This window comes from Pseudopipra pipra, chromosome 6 (assembly GCF_036250125.1).
Source record: "Pseudopipra pipra isolate bDixPip1 chromosome 6, bDixPip1.hap1, whole genome shotgun sequence".
In the NCBI taxonomy this organism is placed as follows: domain Eukaryota; kingdom Metazoa; phylum Chordata; class Aves; order Passeriformes; family Pipridae; genus Pseudopipra; species Pseudopipra pipra.
Genome location: NC_087554.1, coordinates 62,981,894 through 63,000,905, shown reverse-complemented (window position 1 = coordinate 63,000,905; position 19,012 = coordinate 62,981,894). Strand labels below are relative to the sequence as shown.

Here is a 19,012-nt window from a genome sequence, read left to right as displayed (position 1 = left end):
CTGGATATTCAATCTAAATCCCCTGGCACAGCTTGAGGCCCTTTCCTCTCCTCCTGTCCCTTGTTCCCTGAGAGCAGAGCCTGACCCCCCCCTGGCTCCCCCCTCCTGTCAGGGAGTTGTGGAGAGCGAGAAGGTCCCCCCTGAGCCTCCTTTACTCCAGGTTGAGCCCCCCCAGCTCCCTCAGCCCCTCCTGGTGCTCCAGACCCTTCTCCAGCTCTGTTTTCTTCCCTGGAAATGCTCCAACCCCTCAATGTCTTGTCTGAGGGGCCCAGAACTGCCCCCAGGGTTGGAGGAGGTGCCTCAGCAGTGCCAGCACAGGGGAGGCTGCCCTGGTACAACCCAGGTGCCACTGGCCTTCTTGACCACCTGGCCTTCTTGTGCTGCTGAATTCTGGGAAGAGGATTTACCTGAGCTACTGTTTAATTACTGCAAGAAGTAAACAGGGTGCTGAGGTTTTTAAGGACATCTGTCACTGTGCCATATTTTTGTTTTCCAAGCCCTGAGGGGTGCACACAGATCCACTGCACTGCACAGCTCACCTGAGTGTTGGACTGGAACAGCAGTGCACTAAACTGCACTTCTGGCTACTTCTCATTATCCTAATTGGATTACTCTGGGCATGCTCAGCTGACAGACAAGTACATTAGATTAACTCTGGACTTCCCAGGAAACACACTTCTTAACAGCATCTCTGGCATTTTTAGTAGCTGTATTTTATTTCCTTTCCCATCACTGAGACTAAACAGGTAGTGTGAGGTGTAGAACAGTTACAACAGGACAGGCAGCAGTATTTCCCTGTTTATTTGGCTAATGGTTGTTACAAACCTTTATTTCTGGGTAGCAACTTCCTATTGTTGGCCGTGTCAGGAGCGTAAAGATGCAAATCTCAGTTTTAGTTTTGCCATAACACCCTTTTGAGTGCAGCTCGTACAGCCAGAGTGCTTGTAACAATGAGAAAATGAAATAAAAGTCCATTTCTGAGCACTGCAGTGATGCAAACAGCAAGGTGAGCCTCTGGCATTACCTTGGAGGAGGAAAAACTCTTTCCTGGAGCTCTGGGAGTGGTTGTAGCTCATTTTTGAAGTTCAGGCCACAATATAAGGTTACAAACACACATCCCTGATCCTCCTCTTGGCACCAGCTGGAAGTGGGAGCTGCAGTTTTCCCATTGCTTCCTCCTCCGTTTCCTTCTTCATCTTTCACTGGAAGGAAATTGCAGTGCTGAAGGAACGTTTGATGAAATGGGATTGTTGAAGATTTCTCAAGGTTTCGTGTAGTAAAAGCAGAAGAGTTTCAGTTTTTATTTCCGGTGTGCCCGAAATTCCAGTGCAAGGATTTTCAAAAGGGCGCTTCCAGTTTTATTTAGGCAAGCAACCCATTGACTTTGCTTGCTTGACTAAGCTTCCCTTAGAAATTCCAGTGATACCAGTACAGGTTTTTGGTTCAATAAAGAATGCAGGAATGGAAAACTGTAGCCTAAAGTGAAGTCTCGTAGAATCATGGAATGGGTTGGGTTGGAAGGAGCCTTAAAGTTCATCTCATTCCAACCTCCTGCCATGGGCAGGGACATCTTCTCCTAGACCACATTGCTCCAAGCCCCATCCAACCTGGATGGGAACACTTCCAGGGATCCAGGGGCAGCCACAGCTTCTCTGGAAAACCTGTGCCAGGGCCTCCTCATCCTCCCAGCTGGGAATTCCTTCCCAGTATCCCATCTACCCCTGCCCTCTGGCAGTGGGAAGCCATTCCCCCTTATCCTGTCCCTCCATGCCCTTATCCCAAGTCCCTCTCCAGCTCTCTTGGAGCCCTTTTAGACATTGGAAGGGGCTCTGAGGTCTCCCTGGAGCCTTCTCCCGGCTGAATTTCTTCCACATATTTAGATTCCAAGCAAAGCATGGGACCGGGGAACCCCAAAAAGCAGAAAAGCAGGTTCCTGCCCCAGCACTGATGTATCTGCGGGCATCACCCAGCAAAGAGGACCTGATTGCAGGTGACCCCCTTTGCACTGCCAGCTAAAATCTGAGGCAGCAGCGTCATCCCGATGGGGGACAGGGCGAGTGCCCCCTCGCCGGAATGGAAGCGGGCGCGTGAGGAGAACGATCCCACGGGAATGCCGGGCCACGGCGACCAGGGAGCGCTAATGGCCGCGACGCGTGGGGAGCCGGACCCTCACGGCCGTTAACGGGCCGAGCGCCCCTCGCCGACATTTTGGGGTTAATGAACGCGAATCCGGGGGCCGCGAGGGGGTTAACGAAAGGAACCGGGGCGGCGCCCGCCCGTGAGGGGAGGGCAGAGCGCTGAGGGCGGAGCGGGGCGCGGGCGCCGCTGGAGCGGGGCCCGGGGGCGGGCGGACGGGAGGGGGAGGAGGAGGAGGAGGAGGAGGAGGAGGAAGAGGTGGGAAGGGGAGGAGGAGGAGGGAAGAAGAGGCGGCAGCAGCAGCAGCAGCATGGCGGCCGGGCGCGAGCGGCTGAGCGCGCCGCCGCCGCCGCCTCCTCCGCCGCCGCCTCCATCTCCTGCCGCTCCCGAGCCGGAGCCCGCGGTCCCGCTGCCCAAATAACCGCCCTGCCCCGGGTCCTGCCCCGCCCGGACAGCGCCCGGCCATGGAGCTCGCCAAGCCGGCCTTCCCCGCGCTGCCGCAGGCCAAAGAGGACTCTGAGGTGAGCGGGAGCTCCGCTGCCGGCCCCCCACCCCGCCCGCCCCGAGCGCTCCATCCCCCGCCGGGGGTTCCCCTCACAGCCCTGCCCGCCCTGCGGTGCCTCCCGCACCCCTTCCCGCGGGATTCCCGCCGGGATCCATCGCAGGCCTCGCGGGTCCGTGTCCCTCGCTGTGCTGGTGACACCCCCCGGGAGCACCGAGCGCATCCTCCCTCCCTCGTCCCTGCTGTGCTCTGCTCCCCCTGTTCCTCTCTCAGACCGCCCTCCCGGGCGCCTCCGGCCTTTCCCCGCCTGGAAACCTCCCACTATCCCAGGCCGCTCCAAGCCCCGTCCAGCCTGGCCTTGGACACTTCCAGGCATCCAGGGGCAGCCACAGCCTCTGTGGGCACCCTGTGCCAGGGCCTCCCCACCCTCACAGGCAGGGAGCGGAGCCCCCCCTGGTTCATCTCCCTTGGCTTTTGCCCTCCCGTAGCGGCCCCTCCTCGTTTTTATATCCCCTCCTCTGTGTCCGGTGTGTCCCAGCCTTCCTGTTATCCGCCCTTTGCTTCCCCCTGCGTGTCCCTCTCCCTTTGTATGGGCACCAGCCCTGTCCTCCCTCGCCCCATGTGCAGTGGGTACCTGCGTGTCCCTTCCAAACACTCGGTGCCTGCGGACTCTTTGCTCCTCCAGGAACAATCTACCGCTCTGGTGAGCCCGCCAGGGAGGTATTTTCAGGGTGTTCCAGAGCCAGGACCTCTCTGTGGACCAGGACAGGTGGCGGTGTGTGCCCGGGCTGAGCTGTGCCCTGTGCGGTGTCACAGCAGCGGGGTCAGCGCGGTGTCTGATTTCTGAACTTGGCCCGAGTCCCCGGCTCTGACCCTGGGCACTGCTGGTGTTTTTGTGTGTCACAAACAGCCCCGAGTGTCCCCCCTTCGGTGGCCTCAGATATTTAATGCAAAATGTCACAGCCTGGCGAGTATCTGAGCTCTTCAGGCGTCTATAGATCACTGTATATTTCATAAACATCAGCCTTTATTTCTGTTTTAACAACACTGTTCTATGATGTTGTGGTAAATTACCCAAATATGTAAGTGACTCTTTTTTGTTCTGTTTTTGTTGTCAAGATCACAAGTTTACAAGTCATCTTGATTGTTTTCACAAAGTTGTAATCACTTTGTGTCTCCACACAAATCACATGCCACCCTGTGGGGTCTATAATTTGTTTGTTTTAAAATATATTTTATTTTTCTGGAGAAACCAATCACGTTATGCATAGTTATGTCTGAGAATGGTTAACTGAATTAGCCTGGGTGGCTTCTTATCTCGGATGTTTGTATCTAGAATGGCTAAAGAGGAGTGTGTGGTTAAAATAAGAATAAAAACAGAGGTCACTGCCTGTTCTAACAACTCTTAACTGATGAAAACTGAGATTATAATACAATGTCCTTCAGAGCATCTTTTGTTTTTTGTTTCTTTTTCGTGCTTTATCTCTCAATAATATGATGTGTGATATATACATATAATACACGTGATAGTGTGTTAGAATTTCACATAGTAGGGGGTTTCAAGGACTGCTTTTAAAAGCTGTAACTCCTTTTCAACGTGTTACTTTTGTGTCTGACTAGATCTAAATAGAATATCATTTAGAGAAATGACAAGATCCAAATACAAGGTAATACACACTTGGAATGTTTGAGGAAAGGTTAAAGCCGATGGAGAACATCAAAGTTCTCGTGGAGTTAACTTGCTAAAAGCAAAGTGTGAGAGACTTCAGCCTAATCCTTAAGAGAATGCTTTGGAAAAGCAAACTAAAATCACTCTGCCCTCAAAATGTAGCTTTCCATGGAAAGCTGAAGATCATCTGTGCATGGCAGTGAGGAGTAATCATGAGGAGTAATCCCTGCTGTTAGTTCAGGAAGCTGGTGGTGAGTGGCTGAACGCTGGCCTGGCAGATTTGATTTCAAGATATTGGGAAGGGGAGGAGGGAGAACACAGGGAATCCCTGGTTGACTTCCTGCTGCTCAGGAAGGAGTAAGTGCAACTTTGTCACCTCTTTAAGTCAATCCAGCTGCCACCCCCAGCTCCTTTCTCCCTGCTGGTACTTGTAACCACGTTACAGCTTAAATAATAATAATAATAATAATAATTAAAAAAAAAAAAGGCCAAATCACTTTGTGATCTGGTTGACTGCACAGCATCCCACTCCTTCCTGGCACATGGGAAAGTGGTGAGGGGTGAGAGTAGCCTGGATTGACTCAGACAGGCTGCAGGGATGTGCTCTGGATAAATAGGTCAGTTTTCCAGCCTGGATGTTGTTTGCCCTGTCCCTAATCCATACGTGGTGTTACAGATCACTGGATGTTTAAGCCACTTGGCTCTTGGTGCTTTTTGGAGATTGAGAAATATCTGAAAACCCCATAACTCATCATTCTTGCCAAGCTTTTCTGGGATATACCAGGAATGTCTGCAAACTGTGTTCTTTTACAGGCTGGTGATAGTGAGTATGTCGAAGTCTTGTGAGTAATGGTGATCACATGTGGCATGGAAACACTTCTGAGCTTAGATTTTTATATCTTTTTCTAAAATCAGCACATTTTCCAAGATAAGGTCTCAAACTTTCTTAAATTTAAAAGTGCTGAGGGTCTTTTTTCCCCACCAGTATAACCATGTGTGTCTAAAAACTTGTTAAAAGAAGGTCAGATTAATAGCAATTATTGCATGTTGGCTTATTAGTACTGAGACATCTTAACACTTCTGGAAAGATGATCACTAAGGACTAGAGTAATTCAAAGAATTTAATGGAAATTATTTTCCCATTGAATTTTAAACAAAAAAAAGAACTGGCATGCATATAATGGGAACACATCAGCAATTACCATTTTATTTCTTTGCTAAAAAATTAGCATATTTGCTTGCAAGCAGGCTGAGCAAAGTCATCTTCTTGATGTATTTAGGATTTTTTTAGGACTCTCCATGGGTTTTTGTAATTAAATTAGCAGCTTGTTGACTAAGCAGCCATATTTCCCTTTTTATTATGCATAAAAACTGAGCTCTCTTTAGCACATGGGGGTTTTTTTTGAAGGCACTTACATTTTTGACAGCTATATTTAGTCTGAAATGCTGAGTATTTTTGACTGCTTTTTTTTAGCTAGGATGCAGTCCATCTAAAAGTGGAACAAATTTGTCCAACTTTTTTTTTTACTCTTACTTTTGATAGGAAACACAGATAACCCCCTTAAACACAGCCATTCCCCTCCTCTGCAGACTCTTTAAACCAAGTAGGAAGCTGTATCATTAGAATTATTTTGCTGTATCATTAGAATTATTTTACTTGCCCACGTACTAGAGCCCAAAAAATGGAGGAAAAAAAAGGCTGTGTTGTGCTGGGGGGATGTAAATCAGGTGGCAGATTTTGATCCCAGCTCTGTGGGATGCTCTCAGACTGCTCCACATGGAGCAAAAAAAAAAGTGCTCTGAAGTTTGTCAGTCGTGATTAACTCGTGCCTTGGATCCTTGGGAAGTTGCTTGGGGATCCCCAGGAATGGTGGAGCAGTTTGTAGGGCTGGGGAGTTAAAGGATATTTGGGGTTGTTTTATCTAAATGAGGGTTGTAAAGGGACTTATCAGCCTCAGCACAGCCCCACTCACAGTTAAAACAAGGAGGGGCATGAGAAGGACATTCTTGCACCATTATAAACAGCCCTGAGAGTCTGCATGAGTGTGGCACTGCTGGCCCTTGCCTTTGTGCTTCCTGTAAGCTGAAGAATTCTGGTTTATTGTTTATTTTTAATTTATCTTTGTGCTTTAATAGAAGCCACTGCTTCTGGTCCTGTGTGCTGATGGTATTTAAGGAGCCAGCAGAGGTGTCTTTTGGACCAGTGTTCCAGAATGGGACAAATAAGAATCACTGATGTTTCTACTTTCCATTTCTACTTTCCTTTACTTTTACCTTTTATCCTTTGCCATGGCTTGTGTTTCCCTCTGCTAAAATAACCTCTCTTTTCCTGTTGTCCCCTTTTTCCTTCCTCTCTCATTCCCACCTGCTGTTGTTGTCCCTCTCCACCTTCCTGCTTTTGTATTCCTTTGTATTTTCAATAGCAAAAATCTGTAGGATGAGGGCTTCCCATTGTCTGAGCACTCTTGAGAAATGCACAGAATTCCCTGTAAAACACTGTCTCAATCCCTGGATCATTTCCTGAGTGTGGTGACCTTTGAATTAAACAGCTATGCAAGGGTTGTAATGTCACCTCACTCTTTATCAAGGTGCTTTAACCAGCCTTTAGCCAGTTTTGGGATAGCAGTGCAGTCCAAGCTTTCCTTAATTTAACCTCCTTAAGCTCTGGTCATGTTAGTACCATGCCCACACCTTGGGGGAACCAAAAAAATTGGGTTTAATTTTGTATATTTTATACACTTGCACCAGGATTTCTACCTGGAAAAAAAAAATATTATATATTTATATATCCCTGCAGTGGTCAAATTGTCGTAGGTTCCTTCCAGCTGAAACTATTCAGCATGTATTAAAAAAATACCTATTTCAGTTCAAAGCTTTTTTAATGAATGTAACTGTCCAACAACATGAAGCATGATCAAAACTGAAGACACAACCTTTCATTTCACTCTTGTTTGCAGCTCGTTTTGAGGCCCTTAAGTACCACCCTTCAGAGAGAGAGGTGACAGGTTTCAGTAATACTCAAATATTTTTCTTGACTGTGATTTCAGTACTTCATTTAGTTTGCTTATTAAAAGATGGCAAATGAATATGTTCTACTACTGCTTTAGTATTTCAAGGTTTCTTCTGGCAGTGTTTGGTCCGTTTTACAAAGGCCTTGATTTAACTCTGGTTTTGTGCAGGTCTTTAATGATAACATCCCCTCTTCCCCTCCTCTATCAGCTGGGAGGGGTTTTTTAAATATTGTCTAAAATTCTTTCAAACCTGAGATTTTACTTCACTGTATGAATTACACTTAAAGCTGCCTGGGAATTCAGCACAAAGCTTTGGGATCAGGACCCATCCACAATCCAAGCTGGATCCTGTGAAGGGGGATGATGGTGGTGCTGGCAGTTGATCCAATCCTGCCCTCTGACTTTTCTGATATGACACCATCAGGCTGTAATTTGAATTTCCTGTACGGTGGCACAAAGTTGGAGCCAAGATTTGTCCAGGATGGATGAAGGAATTGGAGCAGCCCTGTAACAGTTTCTGCAGCTTCCACTTCACGACGTTGTAGCAGGTTTGGGAGCAGAGACTTGGAGTGTTACAGCCCATGTGAAGGTTCCTGCAGGCAGGGGAACAGATTCAGGCAGGAGGATTCTGACAGCCCTGGGTTTCTGAGGTATCAGTCATGCACAAGTCCTGGCTGGGATGGATTGTGATGGGAAGAGAAATCTGTGTGGGGAGGGAAGTGATGCTGTAAATCAACAACAAAAGAGCTGAGTGTTGGAAAAGGGTCACCTGGAGTGGTCAGGAAGGTTTTACTGGGAGCTGTGTGCAGCTTTTCCAAAGGATTTGAGGTCTGGGAAGAGGGAGAGTCATTCGGGTGGTGGGTGATGCTGAGCAGGTAAGAGGCAGCGGTGAAACTCTGGGAAAGATACTTCCTAATGTCATCCTCCTTTAACAAATGACCAGATTTATTTTCCTGGTGTGATTTTCAGCACCTTTGAGAGCTTCTCCCTTCATCTGGGCCAGTCTGTGGTTTGCAGGCTCTGCTAATTACAAGGCAGCAGGAGTTTAAACCATCCCAAGGCGAGGGCAGAGCTGGGATTGCCTTTCAGCCAAAGCTCAGCTTTGACAAAGACCGGGGATGTACCTTTTATGTGGGAAAATCAGACGGGTCTGCAGACTTAAACTGTCAGTCAGGGAGCAGTTAAGCCCCGTCACGTGGATCCCTTGCACTGCATTCCTTCTGGAGAGGCACATGCACGGTGCATGAGGTACAGCTGTGTGCTGTGTTTAAAAACCCCCAGTCTTTGCTTTCGTGGGGATCTCAGTGTCAGGGCTGTTAAACTAATTAAAAAATTCATAATGTCAATTTTATGTGAAGTCCCAGCCAAGGTCGCTCTTTCAGGGGAAAAAAAAAGTCCACTTGCCATTGGAAGGTGTCGTTTTTTTGCTGTTTAACTGTTCTGAGGAAAAACAGGTGTGGCTGTGGCAAAATATGGACAAAATAAGTGTTGGCAGAGCTATTCTTGATGCAGTTTGGATATTGGATACCAAGAAGCTCTTTGTAGTGTTGACAAGTCTTACCTGTTAATTGATATCTTCAAATTGTTTCAGCTGGAGATCGGCTTTGGAAGGGGAAAGGAGGGCTTTGAAATGTTCTTTATTCCCTTTTCTCTTGCCAGTCACTCCATTCTGGGACAGGAATTGAATTTAGAGGGCCCCTGGAATTTCATTTGTGCAAATACAAATTACAGCAGATAATTAAGGTAATTACAGCTCAGGCATTTCTTGCACTTGTCCACCAGTGAATCCCAGTCTAGTTTGGGGAGATAAGTCAGAGGTGAGTGGCTCCTCTGTAAAACCTTGGGGTTGTGGGGGTTTTTTGCATTCCTTCTCTTCAGTGTCTTGCAAGTGTTGATGAATTTGTCTTCCAGTTGCCTCTTGTTCTGGAGAACCTCCCAAATCCTCAGCACCAAGGAATGCTGTTCCTCTCTCCATCCCTGGCATCATCAGTTGTTTTCTTTGCAGAATCCTTGCATTTGGTCTGCAAAAAAAGGGAAACTTTCAGCTGTTATTTGTCAGACAGGGTGGAAAACAGGGTTGATGAATGAATTCCTTAAAATGAAACCTCTGCTGGGGTTCACTCTCCATTAATAGGTTGGGTTTTTTACATAATCTTGCCTAGCATTTGAATAATCTGGCATTGTTGGGTTCAAAAGCCTTGAAGGGCTGTCAGCAACCACCACAATCACTCTTTCAGTAGTTTGTGTACTTGCCTCAGATTAAATGTTTTCTTTCAACACCATCTCCCAGATACTTATTTTGCAGCCTAAATCCCATTGGTAACTGTATCTTTTTTGCCTTCTTGAAGAACACCAAAGGCTGATGTCTGGGACCTGCACAGACATTTCATTTGCCTTGTTCAGAATGTCTCTGCTGCATTTTGGGGTTGGGCCCCTTTGCACTCAGTTCTTACCTACTTTTGCAGAGTTTGCAGCTGTTGGAACTAACAAATTCCTGCTTCTAAAGCATTTGAAAGGAATATTTGCCTTGTGTTTGTTAAGTCCCCTCAGCCAAAGGGGACATGAATTTGTCTTTTCATTATGCTCCAAATTAAGACTTTTAAATTCTACAAACAGGGTAATAACCCCACTTAAGTGCTCGTGTGTAGTCCTGGAGTGCAGCATAAGCTTCTCAGACTTTTATTGCTCTTAGTGTTGCTTTTATTTTTGGACAAAAATGGGTTTTCTTTGCTTTTTGAGGAGTGAATGATGCTTTTGTATCTGCAGTGAGACAACAGGGTTATGCTAAACACTCTCAGGTCAACCTTCAAAGGATACAGTTCTGAAAATACCATCTTTTGTCACAGCATTTTTACTTTTCTGCTTCCAGGAGCTTTTATTATTCCAGCTGGAACATGCAGAAGTAATTTAGCTACTTCTGTGTCTTTAGCAAAACCCATTTCAGTGCATTTTATTTCCCTGTTTGTGCTACCACTTGAGGTGGTATCCAAAGGATTGTTTTGAGTGGCTCAGTGTTTGTTTGCTTTCTCAGAAAAGCTGTCCCAGATTCAATCCAAGTATTTTCCAGAACAATTTCACTGATACTAAAATCCTTTCTAATTCCACTACCAAGAGCTAGAAAATCCTCCCTGTTCACCGTGGGGGTGTCTGAGGGAAGCACTGGGTTTTTGTTGTATTGGGAAAAAGAGGTTTAATGGGAAATGGATGCTCCTGGTACAAGTGGAGGTGCTCAGGTTTAAGGGATCTTTCCTGGTGTAATCCTGACCTCCCTTCACAGCTGGAATATTTAGGGCTTAGCTTTCCCGTGGTTTTGAGGACGCTGGAACAAAACATAGGGGAAGTTTTCTCCTGGCTGCTGGTTGTGTGTGAATCAACAGTAAAATTATGTGAATAAATGTATTCAGTATTTGATTTGTGGGACTATTCCCTTTTTTTCCCCTCCAACTGATAACTGGGATCTCAGCTACAACTCCTTGGGGTGTGAGAGTCAAAGAATAGAGGACAGTGGGAATTATAGGGAGGGAAAGGCAGGAAGAGACTCTTCCTGAGCATTTTTCTGTTCAGCTTTGGCAGTGCTAAAATGGAGCAAAGGATGGGAATGTTGGTCCTGGCATTTGCTCTGGGAGTTCTGATGGATTGTAAATAGCTGGGAAGGGGGGGGTGAACCCTCACAAACGTGAGGGGCTGGGGTTTTGTGGGAGCTGTGAATTAACCAACAGGGAGGATTTGTGTTTATTGTGTCAGGATCCTTCTCAGTGCAACTGTGGGATGGGCAAAAGCAGAATGCACTCAAATTTCTGGAATTGTTAAAGCCAAATCCTGAATATTCCCAGTGAAGGCAGTTGGAGTGTATTAGGTGAGGCAGTGTGGATTTTAAGGGAGGTACCTGCCCTTCTTGTTATCCTCTATTTTTCCAGTGGCTGCAGGAATGTACCAGGCAAAGGAATTTTATTTTCTATTTCTGTGACTAATACAGAATGTTCTAAAGCTTTTTTCTTTTTTTTCCCCCTTCCTCATCTACAGATCTCTGCCTGGATATTTTGTGTATATATAATTGTTTTTTATTTTATTTTTCAAGGATTGGACCTATCCCATGAGGAGAGAGATGCAGGTATGACACTTCCATTTACCATTTGAGGCAAAAAACATGGAGCATTCAGTGAGGGGGGGAAAAAAAAAGAGCTGGTATCAAATCAGTCTTTACAGGTAAAGTGTCAGGCAGCACCACGGGAGACAGAATTAATTAGTTAATTAATGTGAGGATTTGCCAGCTTGGAATGCAGATATGCCTGGATTTCTGTTGTGCAAGTACTAAAAATAAATTAATTTTGTCCTTTTTTTTTCATAATCCCCCAAATATGACAGTTTTGTCATTCTAAATGTTTTTAGATGATTGCTAAAAACGTATCAGAGCTTTGCTTTCTGACTTAAATTTGTTTGGAAGTGTTCTCCATGAGGATGGAAAATTAAAGTTTTCCTTCCATCTATCAGCCAAATCTTTACACAGGATAAGGCCCAGTGTGCCTCTCTTTCCATGAGAGTGATTTGGAATGAATTCCAAGGCAGGATTACATCCCAAGTTCGAGTTCCCTTCACTTGATCTGGGGCTGGGTGAGATGCCGTAATCAACCTGGAACTCGGTCCCAATAAAGGGCTTGATTCCAGTTCCAAAACAAGATCTCCTGCACAAAGATCATGTTTCTTTTATCCTGCCAAACTGACTATTTTTTTTCCCCCTTGTCCTCTTATCAATAACACATCTCTCCCTAAAATGTAAATGATTTGTTTCCACAGCCATGCTCCGAGGTGAGTGAAATGAGTTATTTCACATCATTGGGAGCTGGTATTAAATGTCTGTTCTTCCTCCTAGGAAATTTTACCTGGGTTATTTTTAGGCCCATATTCTTCAGCTATGAAAAGCAAGGTATGATTTTTCAGAATATTCTCTCCCAGGGAAGCTTTGCTGTGGTGATTTGTTGCTGTGGGTTTTTATGTTCAGGTGTATCCATAGAGGGGTAAATTTGGTTGCAGCCCTCAGCTGGAACATGGAAGATCCCAGAGCAGAAGGAATATGGGATGGTCTGAGCTATTTGTATGGAAATTGAGTCTTGTAGTTAAAATTTAATATAAGTCTTTGAAAATTTAAACAGTTTGAGACCATTTCAGAGCAGGCAATTTATTTCCTTCGTTAAAGTGTTGCAACACAAATCAGAGCTGGGCACTCACACACACAGAGTAAAACAAGGACAATTAAATCTCCAATAAAATCAAACACTGCTAAGGCACAGCTTGGCTCTGCAAACTTGCCTCATACTTTAAATGATTTTATTTTCATGGTCTCATTCCAGCAAGAATCCAGTGCTGGCTGGAAATTCCTCCATCGTGTAGGGACTTGCAACTTCAGGCAAAGTGAGAGGTGGGCAGAGACAAACAAGTTCATTGAATGCCTCCCTTAATGCCTGATCTTTTTTGGCATTGTTAGGAATGCTTTCTCCTTTTGAAAGACACCAATTTTCACCCTAAATTCTAGAAAACCAGCTCTGATTTTCTTTGAGGACATGATATAGCCCTATTGTGCATGGTTATTAAATATATATATTATATCCTTATTTTATATATATATAACTACATATAGTTATTAAGTATAACCTTTTCTTTTTATTACTGTGTAATAGATGGGTCTGTAATTTCAAAAAGATGGTATTTTTCTCTTCCCACAGCTACCTATCCTTCAGAAACATGGAATAACCCATGTAATATGCATACGGCAAAACATTGAAGCAAATTTTATTAAACCAAACTTCCAACAGTTATTTAGGTGAGAAACCATCCAGATTCCTTTTTTTTTTTGGGTGTGTGTGGGTGTTCTTTCCAAATATTTTCATGATGTCAAAACCATTTGAAAAATGTGCTGAGGTGCAGAAAGACTTTAAATCCAATCCATGAAGTTTGTCTGTCCTGCTGAACTCCAGACGAGCCTGAAATGAGAATTATCCGTCAGTTTGCAGCAACTTCAGGCTTAAAGTTGATGGTTCTCAGAGGTGATTGTGTCAGGGGATGTCACAGAAGGTTCCTCACTTCCTTCCTCACAAGGAGAGCTCCAGAGTTTTCCTTGATTGTAGGATTTCTGGAGCTCAGATCAGAAAGCAAAGCCAGGAGGGAAGTGCTGGGATCCTCCTGCAGGTGTGAGTAACTGGGGGGCTGTACCAGTAGTAGCTACTCAGTGTTGTTGTTTACTCACAGCAACTGTTCTCATTGCAGGTATTTAGTCTTGGACATTGCAGATAATCCAGTTGAGAATATAATACGATTTTTCCCTATGGTGAGTGTTTATTTGGGAATGGAGTTGCCCAGGAAGAGTTTTCCAGACTAACAGGCAGCAGTTTCAAATTTGGGATACCCAGCCTGAGGCACCTGGAAATACTGCCAAGCTCTTAAGTGACACTTTAATAAGTGTAATTAACTCCTTTTTACAAGTGTGGAGACAGAGTTGTAAGAGCTTTGCCTTGCTATGGTCTCCAAAAAAAGGGAATAAAACTAAAAAGGGCTGGTCTCAAAACAAAGAAATGGGGGAATCCTGGGGACCTTGACCTTTGGGAAACTTTTATTTTGAGCCCAGGAGGATTTTCATCTCTTGTATCAAATCCAAACCCAAACTCAAAACAGTAACTGGGTGTTGTAACTGAGTCTTACAGCATCTTGAAACATGTTACTGCAGAGGAATTTAAAAGTAACATCAAGTTAAACAGTTACATGCTGATATTTGGCAATAGAATAAACCCTTGATTTAGAGCTACGGGGTTTTCCTCTCTATTTTAATTTAATTTGCAACAGAGCAAAAGCATTTTGTTCCTTCTTCCACCTAAAAACCTAGTTTTTCACTGACAATTTTATGGATAGTTAAAAGTACAAAAGAAATACAAATGTCCAGTTGGTGCATTGTAAGACTGATACAAAAATTCTACCAAAATTCAGGTGTTACTGCTACTTGCTTTTAAAATAATGTGAAAGTTTGACTCAATTTCTATTTTCTTTTTAGACTAAAGAATTTATTGATGGAAGTTTACAAAGTGGAGGTAAGATCATACTAACTTCTTTCCTTCATCTACTAAGACATTGTTAAAGCTTTAAAATGAATTAGTGGTATGTGTTAGAGGATCTTAATTATGAGGTTTTCTTAAATTTGGGGGTTTATTATACTTGATTTGAACTTTGTTGTACAAGTTCAGAGCAAAGTGTTCCTTCCTTTTGTCTTTGACTGGAAAATGAACCTCTTTGTATATCTGAGGTTTGGGGTCTTTTTTTTCCACTTTAAACGTGTTCTCTGCATGAGGTTTTTTTGTCCCTTCTCTAATGTAGGACCTTAAATTTGCACTGTGGTCCTGGAGGGCAGATTCCATCCCTGAGAGGAGCAGGAATCCCTGTTTCTGTATCCCAGGACAGAGCATAGTTAGTAACCCAGAGTGAACTAAGACACACCTGTTACCCTTGAGCTTCCTAGTTCTCCATAACAAGTAAAAACTACATTTCCAAGAATTTTATTCAGTTTGTACAACTATAGTTGATTGGTTTTGTTGTTTTGGTTTTTTTTTTCCTTCTCAGGAAAAGTTCTTGTCCATGGAAATGCAGGGATTTCTAGAAGGTAGGAAACTCTCCAGCCCGCTTAGGAATATTTTTAAACTGTTAAAATATATTTTACTGATTTCTGTTTGTTTCTTTTCAGTGCTGCCTTAGTTATTGCATACATAATGGAGACATTTGGGGTGAAGTACAGGTAAGAACAGGTATTTGTGCTTTAATTCAAGGGGGATAAGTGAATAATCACTTTGGAGGGAGCACAAACAGTTGTGTGTTCACTCAGTCTCAGTGGGTGACACTGCCTGGTGAGTGAGGACTTTATAAGAGGCTGATTATTCCATTTCACTTCACTGCAGGTGTGTTTAAATCCTTCTTTTTTTTTTTTTTTAAAGAAGTAGGGACCTGCTGCTAATGGAAGTGGGACAGCAGCCTTATATCCATGGATGTAAAACTATGGGATAGGCCCCAAGGGCTGTTCTAAGCACTGTGTTGAGCAGGAAATCCAGCTGAGGACTGGGCTGGGCAAACAGCATTTTACACCTACTGCCTCCTGTTTTGTTGTAAAACCAGTCTTCTGGAGGGTTTAGAGGTTCTGCAGTTCCTAGGAACTGATAATCTGAAGGAAGACTCAAACCACAAACTTCTGTATAGTCTGTTTTCCACTGAAGTGTTTTCTCTCTCCTTCTCCTTTTAAGGGATGCATTTACTTATGTCCAAGAAAGAAGATTCTGTATTAATCCTAATGCTGGATTTGTCCATCAACTTCAGGTGACTGGGTTGTTGTTTTTTTTTTTCTGATAATAACTCAAAAGCCATTTAACAAATCATTTTCCTACCAGACAGACATTTCTACTTAGACTTCACATTTACTAACAGCTGAATGTCAGGAGCTGTAGCAGGGCTTGGCAGGAAGATGAGTGGGCACCCCAGCTCCTGAGACTGAAGCTTTAGACACAGAAAATCCAGGAGTGAAGGAGAAATAAAACCCCTGGTGTGTGCAGTGATTAAGAGGCTCTGAAACCTCTTTGCCTGGTGGCTGAGGGAGCTGCCAAGTGAATTGTGGCACCTACCAGTGATGCTGCTTGGCACTGGCACTCAGAGCTGGGGAGATTCACAAGTCTGAGGCGGCAAATAGCAGAATCCTGGAGTTGCTTTGTCATATTCCAAGAGTCTGGCGGGCAGACAGCGTGTTGACAGAGATTTGCAGTGTCTCTGCTGAGGGCTGGCAGCGAGATGATTGAGTATCTCCCAGGTTTGTGTGTTCCTTAAAGCCATTTTTTTAAGTCATCCCCGAAGTTTTCTTTAGCTCTGTCTTCCTTGATGGTTTTTGTCATTCGTGGCAAAGCAACAAAAGATTCTCCTCCTCCAAAATCTGTGCCATATTGTAAAATACTCTCCAGTCCATCCTGGTGAACTCTCTGAATTCGTCCTCCTCATCCTTGCAAAGCATCATGCCAAATTAATTGCTAATTGCAATTATGCATTTTTCAACCTTTTCAGGAATATGAAGCCATCTATCTAGCAAAATTAACCATCCAGATGATGTCACCACTGCAGCTGGAGAGATCCCTCTCGGTTCCACCTGGGAATACAGGTGAGAAGCCCCTCCTCTCGTGTGTGAGGTGATTTTTACACTCCCCTAAGTAAACCTTTAGGAGCAGAATAAATTGGGATGGCTGCAGTAGGTGTGCAAGCTGTGTCCAAACTTCAATATGCTTAAATATTCTGTTCTCCAGTGACTGAACTTCCCTCTTCTCCCTTTTGCAGGAAGTTTAAAGAGGATGCACGAGGAGGATGAAGAACTTGGAACCATGCAAGTGGCAGCAGCACAGAATGGATGAGAGCTGAGGACAAGCACTGTTTGTATTATGAATTCCTGCCAAGAAAGGTGAAGAAAACTAGGGGAAAAAAAATGACTTAATAATGCAAAACAATGAACACACATTGCTTCTTTTCAATTACATGTTGCTTTCAGATGTAAATCTGCCTCTGCAACACACTAAGCATCATTTTTAAGATGTTGGACTTCTTGAATGAATAGATGGCACTGATTGTTTTACTCCTTTTTTACACTTTACAGTTTTATTCTAAACCAAGATTTTTGGACTTGCAAAGAGGTATTATTGCAATAATGCACTTTTCATACTTGAAATTTCTTTATTTGTATGATATAAAGTTATTACTTTAAACAAAATGCAAGCGGGGGGGGATTTGTTTATAAAGTTATTTGTGTAATTTATAACAAGAGACTTTAGTAAAGAAAAAGTTTGCTAAAACTCACCTTGTTCTCAGTATGTCTCGTGGTAGAAACGTGCTTTAGGAGCTGCATGATGTGCTGCTGCTGGCAGTGAGCTGAGCAGTGTTTAACCTCATTGTACACTGAATTAGCTTGAGACTGGCACTCTGGGACCAGTGGAAGACTGTTCTGAAAATCTCCCTGTTTTATGGAAGTGAAAGTTGAACAGGGTACTGATGACTTAATAAAATAATCATGTGTTGGGCTAGTACAGAGGGCAGCCAATTTGACACACGTCAAGGCTGAGTTCTTTTAGCCAGCATTAAAAAGCTGCTTGTAAATGAGTTAAGGGTTAATTCAAGTTGAACAAACATCTTCAAACTCGTACTGAAGGAGTAGTTGCTGTTATAAGACAACAGCTGCATTATTTGAGGTAAAAACCTGGGGTGCTGTTTGAAAACTGAGGCCCAAAGCACTGCCTGTTATGGGACCAAGACTTCAAGGATTCACCTCAGGTCTGGTGAAACACTGGAGTCAACTAAGGAAACACTTGTTGGTGCTTTGAAGTTTCCAAATTGGGAATTGTCAGGGTGGTTTGTGCAGCTTTAACTCTTCTCCTGTCCCAGCAGCCAGAGGTTGTGCAAGTCCCAGTTCTGCATCTGCTTTATTTCCCAATGTTTCTTGCATAAAAGCTGGGAATGGAATGATGGTTCCTTGGGAGCACTGTGGGGACTGAGCACTGCAGAAACCTGTTAGAAAATCCTGTGGAATGTGTTTTAACATGGAGCAGGTGGGCTCAAGATTTGGGGATCAGGGCCTCCCCCTGCACTTGGATATGGCCATGTGGGGATGGGAATGTCCTCTGCCACCTCAGAATGGACAATCTGTGGGGGGGGAATTCCTTGAGATTCCAGATCTGTGGATTTGAGGACAGGAATTAAACAGTGCAGTTGTTTAGTATTGGGGGGGTCTCCTTTCCCTGGCCTTGCAGCTCCTGGGAAGGCCTGTTGAGGGCTGGTCCCTCTGGAGCACATGGAGCTTTTGGCCATGTCAGGGTAGTTAAACCTGGTTTGAAAATCCATGCCTGGATTGGAGCTGCTCTGGGACAGATGTGGGTGACACCTGAGGAGGAAACATCCCACAGTGAGTCAGGGTTGTTTAGCTGAGCCAGAACACAGGGTGAGGCTTTCCAGCTAATAACCTCTGTTCCCATGGAATGTGAAGGCCCTGGAGTTCTCAACCAGTGATCAGCAGGAACAGGGAAGTGCTGCTGAGAACCTCTGCCACCTCCAGCAGTGATGGAGCAGCGTAAATCCTTCAGGGGAAAAAAAAAAAAACAAACCCTGGAATAAAAAGTCTGATGCTGGAGTTACGAAATTTTCAGCTGGAAAAAAGGAAGTGACTTCTCTTCTGGAGAACTGCCCTGTGTCAGTGTTCAGCCCACAGGCTCAGCGTGCAGGGCTGGTTCTGCAGTGGTGGAGGGTTTGTTACTTCCTACGAAGTGACTCTCCATAAAGGAATTCTTCTGGGGCTGTTGGGAAACACGAGGCTCCCACATGGCTGCACGGCTCAGACACTGCCAGCCACGAGCTGCTGGTGAAACAGGGGTGGGAAGCAGCAGATCCCTTTCTATTTTGGGTCCCTGGGGAAGGGGAGGGATGAAACACAGATGGAAGGCACTGATTCATCTCACCAGGCTCATCCATGTGCAGTCTGGGGCCGTTATCCCTGGGGTCCTGGGGAGACTCTTACTACTCCATGACTAAGGATTTTTCACCAATCCAGTTTTTTTTCCATGCTGTCACCACATCCTGATGCCTTTTAAAGTCATTCTGATCTGTCTGCCTGTCACATCCTAAGGGACTCAGAGATTAATTTTG

The 19,012-nt window shown here is 44.5% G+C and overlaps 1 protein-coding gene and 2 long non-coding RNA genes across 3 annotated transcripts; 1 reads left to right on the top strand and 2 right to left on the bottom strand.

The window, feature by feature from the left end:
* Positions 1–785: 785 nt before the first annotated feature.
* LOC135416484 (uncharacterized) lies at positions 786–3,627 on the bottom strand. The gene is made up of 2 exons (XR_010431591.1): positions 3,273–3,627; positions 786–1,202 (listed from the first exon to the last, which is right to left on the bottom strand). It is a non-coding gene; the product is annotated as an uncharacterized LOC135416484 (long non-coding RNA).
* STYX (serine/threonine/tyrosine interacting protein) lies at positions 2,400–17,176 on the top strand. The gene is made up of 11 exons (XM_064659675.1): positions 2,400–2,657; positions 11,397–11,429; positions 12,189–12,242; positions 13,039–13,136; positions 13,580–13,640; positions 14,358–14,394; positions 14,921–14,960; positions 15,042–15,092; positions 15,592–15,664; positions 16,397–16,490; positions 16,664–17,176. The coding sequence occupies exons 1-11, from the start codon at positions 2,601–2,603 to the stop codon at positions 16,735–16,737; spliced, it is 672 nt and encodes a 223-aa protein (XP_064515745.1). The 5' UTR covers positions 2,400–2,600; the 3' UTR covers positions 16,738–17,176.
* On the bottom strand, positions 13,063–16,398 carry LOC135416485 (uncharacterized). The gene is made up of 2 exons (XR_010431592.1): positions 15,967–16,398; positions 13,063–13,296 (listed from the first exon to the last, which is right to left on the bottom strand). It is a non-coding gene; the product is annotated as an uncharacterized LOC135416485 (long non-coding RNA).
* Positions 17,177–19,012: the final 1,836 nt, after the last annotated feature.